The sequence below is a fragment of the Chenopodium album genome, chromosome 27 (assembly GCF_948465745.1).
Source record: "Chenopodium album chromosome 27, dcCheAlbu1.1, whole genome shotgun sequence".
Taxonomy (NCBI): domain Eukaryota; kingdom Viridiplantae; phylum Streptophyta; class Magnoliopsida; order Caryophyllales; family Amaranthaceae; genus Chenopodium; species Chenopodium album.
Window position 1 is genome coordinate 30,079,800 of NC_137860.1, and position 10,845 is coordinate 30,090,644.

The following is a 10,845-nucleotide window of genomic DNA, read 5'->3' on the forward strand; positions in this document are numbered from 1 at the left end:
TCCAAGATAATGTTTATGGAGTACTCATATCATTTATTTTGAAAGATTGTAAAGTTAATCATTGAGATTTGTGGATGGTGAAATATCTTCACGACAATTCATGTGATTATGAAGTGTTGAAGATAGGTGAAAACAAATGAAATGTATTGAAAGTAAAACTGACTAACGTTCTCGAGCATTAGATAAGAATACAAGATGGCTAAGAGTGAAAAGTTTGAATTAAATAAGCATTAACTAGCTAGCTAGAATGCAGAGTTTATTTATTTGCAAAGGAAACTAATGTTATTTGATTTTTTTTCCCTCTCTTATTATATCTTTTGGACGTATTTGGTTATTTGATTGGGATTGAATGATGATATATTATTTTCCTTTTAAGTCTATTAACGTGTTACTAAAAGTAAAATTAACTTCCTTTTTGTATAATGATGTGGCAAATGAGGTGGCTCTTAGTAAGGTAGCATTTGGCGTTTGCTGACTTTGCTCTCATAGTTCCGTCTCATTAGCCCCTACTTCTTATTACGAGTAATAATATGGATAAAGACTATACTGGGCGTCATGTGATTTTTCCATACATTCCAAATTAATTATGGTACACAATTTTAGAAAATATAGTAATTCATTATCAATCTAGTCCCGCACGTTAACAAGATCCTTATCTAAATTACTTTTGTACTTAAGTTAATTACAACAATTGACTTTTACACATGTCAATTCAAAACTCTGACAATCAATTAAAATTAATTATAACTTACCTGTAAATACTCGATCAATCATCAATTAAGTGAATAAAATATGTAATTAACAATTGGTCAATGGATTAGGGTAGTAAGGCCACGGATAAAAAAAAATACTACAGAAGAACACATACAAACAAAGTTTTCCTTTTGATTGTTAGGTGCGTTTTATTTACCTGGTTTTTACTTATATGAACTTACGTGAACTAATCTGATCTTATTTGAACTTATCTAAACTTATTAGTCCTTATTAGAACTTATTTTAGTTATAAATTGAACTTGGGTAACCTTGATTAACCCTCATCACAACTCATCTGAACTAAAACAAGGGAAATAAGGTGAACAGAATAGGACCTAATTGTTTGCCTAACTATGTACCTAGACTTCTAATGTCTTATTGTACTTCTTCGCATTTAACACTTTGAAAATACCCCATTAATCTTTGTTCGACCTCCCATAAATATTACTTTTGTGAAAATATGTATATATTTTCTTCATTAGTTCGAGTTTTGATTGAAATTTAGCTTTAGAGTTCGATAAACAATGTTAGCACAATAAATATAATAATAGCCTGTTTTGTGTGCGCCCGGCCACATCGTGTGACCACTTAAAGTAACCACTATAACATTGATTAAATAACCCCTATAATACTGACCGAGTAACCTTTATAACACTGACCGAGTAACTCTATAACAATAACGAAGTAACCCCTTTAAGAGTGACCAAGTAACCTCCATTACACTAGCGAAGTAACCCCTTATAATGGCGGTGTGGCCACCCACATACAAGATTTTGTGATATAACGATGTGTGGCTATTGTTGTTGATAAAGATGAAAGATTTACAATATACTTTAACTCGGGTCATTCACAATAATATTTTTAAATTAAGTTGACCCGAATCTAATCTGAAATTAGACCGGGCTCATTCACAATAATTTACGTAAATCAAACCCGATCCGAAATCAAACCCGAGCTCACAAGTTGACTCTATAGTCTATTCTTGTACAATTGGTCACCCTCGCTCGGGTTCTCCTTTCTTTCCCGTCTTCCCTCTTATTCTATTTCCTTTCCAAGAACGAACCCTAACACTGCTAATTCCGGTTCATCGTCAGTAAGGTCTCCCCTCTTCTCTCCCTTCATCTGTTAAATGCTTGTAATTCTGCTATCCATTTACAATGTGGGCATTTTACGAATTTCACTGATTAATTGATTTTTGTTATTAAACAGACAATTTATATATTGGTGCAAAATTGATCAAAATGGCTGGAAAAGAAGAAGTTAAGCATCTTGAGGAATGCTCTGTTTCAAAGTTTGTCTCTTTCCTTCAACCCCTTGAATTTTCTACTCATTGTAATGTGTTGGAATTTGACATTGATTTTTTTTGGGTTTTTGCTGTCTTAATTTAATGGGGATGTTTTCCCTAACTGATCAAATTGCTTATTTTAAAGCATTTTTCTGCTGATTTTAAGATAAGTTATTGATTATTAATTCAGTTTGTCATGCTTAATTGAGATAATTATATTATATATCTATGGTAATCATCCAGTATTCCCCCTCCCCACAAAAAGAAAAAAAAAAAAAAAAAAAAAAAAAGGAAAGAGAAGAGATTTCTGGTTTTTGGTTGCATTATGTTAAATTGTTAATGGAAGTGCTTCAATATAATGATTTATGTCAGTGGTAAGCTTACCTTGAATGAGATTGTATGATATTGGATAACTCACGATTCACGAACCCATTTCGGTTTTTTGATTCTTGAAATTGGATATGGACAAGCGAGTACATGGCGCTTAATTTCAGTCTAAAACGTGAAAATCTGTCGTGAATAGCTGAATCAGCTCATGTATTGGTGCCTAACACCAAAACCCGAAGCAGGGTAACATAGATGGTAGTTAATGTTGTGCAACTCCTTGTGAAGTTGTGATCACATCTCTTTTTCTTGTAGCTTCCTGGTTGCACCAACTCTATTTGAATTAAGATTTCAATTTGTGGGTGATGTTAATGGGGAGATAGCTGTCTGTGCAATCTTGAGACTAGAAGTATCAAGGACATGATTTTGATTCACTTACCTTTATTATACAGAGTACAGACTGCTTTCAAATTGCAAGCAGCAAAATAGGATTATGAAACTGTTAGGATTGTGCAGTATGATATAGTATAGGATAACGATTTACTAAGTTTTGTTAAACTAATCTAAAAGTGTACCTCTGTACATCTGCCATGTACCACATACCAATTTGCACATTTTGTTCATGTGTTTGTGGGAAAATAATCGAGTTAACTAAAACACTATTTCCAACTTGTAATGTCATAGGATCTACTTGCTACTCTGAACCTCTTATATAACTAGCGTTCAAGTGATCAACCTTGATTTTGGGTTTGACGTTTGGATAGACATGCCTCACATATTTAGCTGTGGTGTTTGTTGTTCCTGCTGTTTACATCTTGATTATGTAAGTCAGCTATTCACATACAATATTCATTAGTTATGTTTCTTTTCAGTGCCTTAGGAACATGGGTTTTTTCCGTATTGGGTGCTTTGGTAGCAATTCCTGTTGGAATAAAGAAGAAATCTCTTGCACCACTGGTATTCTTTGGAACGACAGGCACCATGCTGGACATTATAATGGGGATTAGTGCTTGTGAAAGAGAACATGCAGAGCGTCAAATGCAACTGTTGGAAGCACAAAATTCCGCCACTGATGCATCAGTAGAGTCATTACCAGAATAAAAGCAACATTATATGGTAACTTGCTATCTTGATCAGACCAAAATTTTTCTTGTGTCAAAGTATGATAAACATGTATCTTTTACATTGTTTCCTTTAGCCAGTGAAAATCTCACTTCCAAGATAGTGAGCCTTCAATTATAATGTCATGTTCTTGAAAAACTATTATTGAACTTCCTACTCTACCTCATGTAGCTTATGTTTATGGTCTAAAAAATTGTAGGTTATGTTTCTACCTACACATTACTGAAAATTGATTCAGTACTATATGATATTTTGGGATGGTATTCCTTAGAATAGTGAACAGCAAGTAGTATTGAGTACTGACAAACCTCATTATTCATGTCAAACACGATACTTAAAAGAATATTGAGCAGTAAGTAGTATTGACAAACCTCATTATTTGTTTCAAACACGATACTTAATAGAATAGTGAGCAGCAAGCAGTATTAACAAAACCTCATTATTCATGTCAAACACGATACTCAATATAATTGCTAGATTATGAAATATACTCAAGAACATGACAATTAATTTTGGATGGAGGTATTAGTAGTTTCGTTGAAAGTAGAGGACTTTTGTTAGGAAACTTCTAATTTATACCCTCCAAAATGTAATGATTCACCCCTAAAACAGGAAGAGTCACTTTGTCTTGCAATGTTCTTTAAGATCATCTTTCATCAGACTTTGTCTTTGATATGATAGGTACATTCGTCCATGGCCCAAAGCTAGAGTAGAGAGGTAAGTAAAGAGATAGTTAAAAGGGTCACTTGACCCTAACACATAGATATTATACATATTCTAGAGTACAACTCAAAATGATTCCTGAACACTTTATTAGCCTTTAGCTGACTACATTATGCTCTAATACAGTATTAGATATCTCGAAGGCTAGAGGATAATTCTACCTGATTTTTAGATTTTTCTGGCATGATTTACTGTAAACTGTAATACTACTTCCATCCAGATTTAATTATCACTGTTAGACTATTTTGAAGTGAGCGACCTGGATGTTCTCAACTTGCAGCTTCTTGAAATTACTTTTCCTTTTGGTTGCGAAATAAACTCCCCAATTATATTCATTATACTTGGGGGGATTTTCGTCGTCAATTGTCTCTTCCAAAGGCTTGACCATGATGTAGTGTGCTGGGTAGAAGAAGAATGGAATAGATAGCCTCTCCTTCTCTGAGTTTACCATCACCCTATGCTCCACACTCTCATATTTATCATTGCTCCAAACCTGCACAACACACACACACACACACAATTAAGAAAAATTAGTGCTCAGATTAGCCTTTATATACAATGTTAAAAGTGTTTGTCACCTGCTTCTGAATTTTAGTTGTAAATGTAGAGAACCCCAAGTTTATATCACAGCCTCAAACATCCCAAAATTGGGGTAATGCTTACCTGGACAATGTCACCCACATTAACAATAAAAGCTCCTGGGTTGGGTCTAACACTGACCCATTCACCATCTGATTTCCGTCGGACTTGTAAACCACCAACATCATCTTGTGCCAGAATTGTCAAGGCGCCTGCATCTTTGTGTCGATTAAGGCCAAGAACCAGTTGAGGAGAAGGGCAGGACGGGTAGTAATTAAGTCGCACGAAGCTTGCATGATCCTTGAAATAGCCATTTAGCCTATCTGCTGCAAGGCCTAAGCTCAAGGCTATCAGCTCCAGCAGCTTAAAGGCAAGTTTTTCCAATTCCCTTGCATATCCTTGGGCATCCTCCTTCAATTCAGGAGGAGATTGTGGCCAGCAGTTAATCAGCTGTTTGGGTTTAAGATCATCAGGATCAACTGGAATAAAGGAGGGGTCTTTAGCTGTAAAATCAAAAACTTGTTTCCAGTCTTTAACATTTCTGGTATGCTCGGAATCATAGTATCCGATTGGGTTGGCCTCATCTCGACCCACCTTTCTCTTTTCCTCTTGAGGTAAGGCGAAGAATTGCCTACCTGTGACCTCAAGTCTCTCAAGCTTCTCTTGTGGCACACCATGGTTGATCACTTGGAAGAATCCCCATTTCTCACAGGCATTGCCTATCTCAGCTATAAGAACTCCAATGTCGTTAATATCACCACGATCATTTTCATAGTGATTGTTTGAGGTAATCGGAGAAAGATCAATGATTGGGATTCCTTCAGCTTCAACTGTAAAGGGTTTAGGCCTATGTTCAAATGGTTGAATGAATGCAGGATCAATTTCTGACATTGTAAGGGATGAGCTGAATAAAATTGAGGGTTGAGTATGAAATTGTTGGTTGATGCTTTATAGTGTTTAATTATACTGTTGGTTGTTCTCTAATTAGAGCATCTATGGTAATTGCCATGGTAATTTGGCTACAACTTTGGTCAAGTGACATGGTATTTATGCTTAATATGTGTAAAGCGAAAGCTGAATGTTTACGTTTTTCCGAAAATGCTCACGATTTTAGACTAGCACGTAAGAGAATGGTAATGTTATTGTAAAAGAATTTTAACATTTTGGAAAATAGATACTTCTACTAAACATATACCTAGTATTTTTTTAAAAAAGTAAGATGAAGGACTTCACTATTCTTGCACCTCTCGCTCTCCCTCCACAAAAAAAAAAAAAAAAAAAAAAAAAAAAATTCTAAACATATACATAGTATTTATTTTATTTTATTTTATTTAAAGTAATGAAAAAAAAAAAAATTTGTTTTAATTTTTTTTTGTACTAAACTTAATTTACTACCTCCTATTTTTTTAGTTGCTACTTTGGAGTATTATTTGAGAGATATGAAAATTCCAAAGTTGCAACTAAAAAAATATCGGGAGGTAGTTTTAATTTTGAACTAAGAGTATATTTACTAAACTTAACTTCTTTTTTACATGAAGAGAACAAAACTTTATTTTACATGTTGTTTTTATTCTGTAATTAATATTCGGGGAAAATCACTTTTAGATGTGTATAGATTTATACACAAAGGCTCCACTTTTCATGAATCATTCATGGATCTATTCCTGTTTTGTTCATGGCATGAAGCCATGATTCATGAACTTAAATAGTAAAAAAAAAGCCATGATTATGCATCAATGCTTCATGCATTATTGATGCTTTCAATTTGCAATACAAATATTAGTACTCTGGCTGCTCTATGTTGTGGTTCAAAATGATGATAGATTCCTAGGAGTGGTTGCATTTAGAAATCCACTTACTATGGCATATTTTGACGAGTTGCAGCATATTACAAACTTTTTTTTTTAGGTGTTTCAATTCTTGACCAAATAAAGGGTATTCGAAAGAGAAATTAAAATTCTTTACGAGTATTGAGTATAATCTTGAATCTACTAAGGGTCTGTTCTCATTGACTGAAATGAATATTTTATAAGAGAAGGAAATAAGGAGAGGAGCTGAGCTGAACTGAACTGAACTGAATTTCAATGTATGAGAACATGCCCTAACTGTGAAATATTACCCTCATGGTATGAAGTATGAACTATGAAGGCTTGATCTCGAAAATCAGCTTCTAAAATATCACCATAAGACTATGTACAAGCTCCTATGTTATGTAACACAAAGTTCAAATTCCCATGGAATAAATTTACGTTATATCTTAGTGGTATAAAATTACATTTATCACATGTAAGAAAGAATAATCATCCAATTTGGATGGAAAATAACTTTATTCTATTCAATTGATTCATAACTTAAATCTAATATAGCTGTAATTTGTACTGCCATTTGTTGAACTAATGAATTTCAGGGTATATGTTCCTCGATAATGAGATTACTTATCTTGTAGTGAAAGAGATTCGAATGATTGTCTCGCTAAATATCTATAACTCCTTAATATGGAAGTTTGTTTAATCTTGAATTATCTCTTTCAAACACCAATACATTATCTCTTGTGTTTATGTTTTCTGACCAAGATGATGTTGATATTTTCTTACTAAGTTCAGTGATGATTTAAAGATACATAAGTCTTTTTGCATTCAAGAAAAATCTTGTCTAGGATTACAAAAGAAATCTGCCTATTAATCTTGTGCAAGGAATACCAAGCCACCAGCATCCTTAGCTTGTGCGGTACATAAAGAGCAAGCCAGCACTAGACCTGTTTACCGGCAATCCTAAGCTCCACGCACGTATGTGGTAGCTCCGACTGCTTAAAAGTTAAAAGCTAGCTAGTTTTTCCGTTTTTTAGCATCTTGTGCTACTTCCGTAGTTAGAGTCATAACTTATCATGTGGATGTCAACTATCTTAGTTGATTAAAGTATTGATAAGTAACTCTGATTCCTGTAACGTAGTGTTAGCTAGTTTTAGTTGATGTAAATGTGGTTACGGAAAACAGAAAAAAAATATGAAAAGAATTAATTTGTGAGTATGTCCATTGGCATGCTTTACATCCAATGATGAGAGCCAGATTGATGAAGAGACTCTTGTGAAGGTTGTTCGAAGAGCTAACAGATTTAAGGCATCATCAATCTATTAACTATTACTAAAACAAACGTTGTTGACGTTATTACTGTCCACATGTCACTCTCATAATAAACAAACATGATTTTTTTTTTTTATTTTTTTACTTTTTATTTTGTGAGCTATCATATTTATCAATTTTGAAATTTGAATATTAGAAGCTTCTACATTATAAACTACAACCTATCAATTTATCCTAAAACAATGAAACGATTGTACATAGCAAACTAATAAATGGACTCCTACATTGAAATATGTATTAGATGACGTTGAAGGGAGTATTATACTACCTCCGGTTTCAATTATCTGCAACAAAGGAATATTTTATACCTCACAAATAATACCCCTTTGTTGCAAATAATTGAAACCGGAGGTAGTATCATAATTTTAATGAAAACCTTAAATTTTAAAATTACAAATATTTTGTACGAGGTGCATACATAATTCTTATTTATATTAATCCATTTTTTTTTCTTACAAAAATTTTAATAATTGATTTTCTATAAATCGTTCACCGAATGGGTTCTAACCTAGTGAAAAATTCTAAAATTACAAGACACACCAACAATGATACAAGTTAGCTTTTTTTTTTTTTTTTTTTTTTTTTTTTTTTTTTTTGGTGAACAAAGAGGGGAAACCCCAAGACAAAACAAAGAAAACAAAAAAAAAGAAACACAAAAGAAAACACAAAAAAACTAGAAACTAAACTAGGCCTTGTCCGAGGGGACAAGTCTAGCTCTAGCCACACCACTCAAATCCTCCAATAAAATAGCACGAAGGTCCTCTGGGACCGCCCCAAAAATCACCATCTTTTCTACCGAGTTGACACAAGTTAGCTTTCTTGTTGTGATCTTAATTTTTTTTTTCTTTTATTTTTTTGTGAAAATATTTTTAAGTAAAGTTTTGATGAGGTAAAAAAAAAGTTAGTAAAATTTAAGACACACCAGCTAGCAATGACATGTGTTATCTTCTATTGTGTTCTTAATTTTTTTTTCTTTTTTTTTTTTTGAGAAGATCATCTTTAATTAAGTACAGTTTTAATAATAACATGTGTAAGTAAAATAAAAAAAAATGTTGGCTAAATATGTAAGACACACCAATAATGACATGTGTTATCTCATGTTGTGTTCTTAATTATTTTTACTTTTATTTTTTTTGAAAATATGTTCTTTTAGTAAAGTTTTAATGAGGTAAAAAAAAAAGTTGATTACATTGTAAAAAACCTTAATTGTAGAAAATTAATTATTATTTCCTAAGTTCACATTCACTTAATTTTAGTTCAGTTCAGCCCCAATCAGTTCAGTTCAGTTCAGCTCTTAATTTCCTTCTCTTATAAAATATTCATTTCAGCTTAGTTAAGTTCAGCTCCAATCAGTTCAGTTCAGTTCAGCTTAGCTCAATTCAGTAAATGTAAATAAGCCCTAAATCTTTAATTTTAAAAAGAATAAAAAACATAATCACCTCATTAGCGAAATATTATACAGATTATATTACAATCACATCAATAGGAAAAATATCATATATATTACATTACAATCCATAATATATAATAATAAAAAAACTAATTAATTATTTTTCCAAGCAAATCACCTTAATAATCAGTAGCTACATAATAAACATCAGTCAATAACTTATAATTTATTAATTTTTATATAAGAAATATAATTTTAAATATATTGGTTAATTAGAACTCATAATAAAAGAAAAGTTGAATAAAGAAATAATACGTTGTCAGAAAAATATGAAATAACTTTTACGTGGTTTTGGATAAAATAATAGAGTGATTTAAATAGTGTGTAAAAGAGAAAATTATTCGCTGGCCGGGTAGATACATAACTTTAAGATTTCCATTTAATTAATAAGAAATATAAACTATAACAATACCACACTTAATTATACTAGGGTATCCTGCGCGCGATGCGCGCGGAGGGAGAGGCTAATGATAGGTTGTCGTACACCTGTCAAAAATAAATTCCTAACGAATCCAACTAACAATGTAGTAGGGTAAGTAGGGTCGAATCCACAGAGAGATGGTATTCAATCTAAGCTCTAAGAAATTGGAGAAACTAACCTATGTCACGAAATTGGGAAAGAGAAGTAGTCTAAATAAAAATAGGAATAAAACAAATAATAAAAAGACCTAGGGTTATGGTTCACCATGTTTATAGTTCTAAATCTATCAAAAATCAATAACAATTCAATCAATCAATTATCTAGAGCAATTGCTAAGCCTACGGTCGGGTCTTAACGCTCTCAATTCAACATATGTAGTTCGGTCGCTAACATAATCAGAATTCCTAATTGTAGGGAAGCCTCTAAAAGTAAGATCTTTCGATTCAAACTCTTATTAACATGAATTAATCATACAATTGATCAGGTTGCAAGATTAACAATAGAACACTATCAATTAGAGAAATCAATAATCAAAATATCAAAAATATCAATCAAGATTCATAATATAAACATGGATTCCCAAACCCTAGAAATAAAACTACTCAAGCATGAAATAAATAAATAAAACTAGATCTAAGGAATAAGACATAATAAAAAGCAAGAAAATAGAAATAAAATACCTCAATGAATTAAAATAGTAAACCCAAGAATCATCCATGGAAGAATCCATGGAGATGCCATGAGAAACTAGGGTTCGAGAGAAAACTCAAAAGAACGTAAAATAAAAAGTAATAAAAAGGCATAAAAAGGCACAAGGGAAAATAATTATCCCTTGAGCATTTATATTATCCTAAAACTAATCTAAAAATAATTAAAGAAAAGAAATAAGAAAATAAAGATTACATAAGTTGAATTATTATTGGATAATAGAAGATGACGTGGCACAAAACCGTAAGCAAGGTCGAAGGACGTGAATCAACGAAGGCCACGGGCTGCTCGCCAAAACCTGCGGGCGCAGGTTGCTGGCCGCGGGCTGGCAGTAGCACCT

At 32.6% G+C, this 10,845-nt stretch overlaps 1 protein-coding gene and 1 long non-coding RNA gene across 2 annotated transcripts; one reads left to right on the plus strand and one right to left on the minus strand.

Moving 5' to 3' along the window:
* Positions 1 to 1,761: 1,761 nt before the first annotated feature.
* LOC145621262 (uncharacterized) lies at positions 1,762 to 3,659 on the plus strand. Its single transcript, XR_014108370.1, has 3 exons — positions 1,762 to 1,846; positions 1,963 to 2,044; positions 3,235 to 3,659. It is a non-coding gene; the product is annotated as an uncharacterized LOC145621262 (long non-coding RNA).
* Positions 3,660 to 4,298: 639 nt separating this feature from the next.
* LOC145621156 (protein LATERAL BRANCHING OXIDOREDUCTASE 1-like) lies at positions 4,299 to 5,775 on the minus strand. Its single transcript, XM_081675887.1, has 2 exons — positions 4,871 to 5,775; positions 4,299 to 4,700 (listed from the first exon to the last, which is right to left on the minus strand). The coding sequence occupies exons 1-2, from the start codon at positions 5,675 to 5,677 to the stop codon at positions 4,443 to 4,445; spliced, it is 1,065 nt and encodes a 354-aa protein (XP_081532013.1). The 5' UTR covers positions 5,678 to 5,775; the 3' UTR covers positions 4,299 to 4,442.
* Positions 5,776 to 10,845: the final 5,070 nt, after the last annotated feature.

What these genes read in the sequence shown, in the direction of transcription:
- LOC145621156 (XM_081675887.1), bottom strand. Translation starts at nt 5,677, where the DNA reads ATGTCAGAAATTGATCCTGCATTCATTCAACCATTTGAACATAGGCCT. An exon ending in ATGTGGGTGACATTGTCCAG is followed by an intron (nt 4,701 to 4,870) that starts GTAAGCATTACC and finishes TGTGTTGTGCAG; the next exon opens with GTTTGGAGCAATGATAAATA.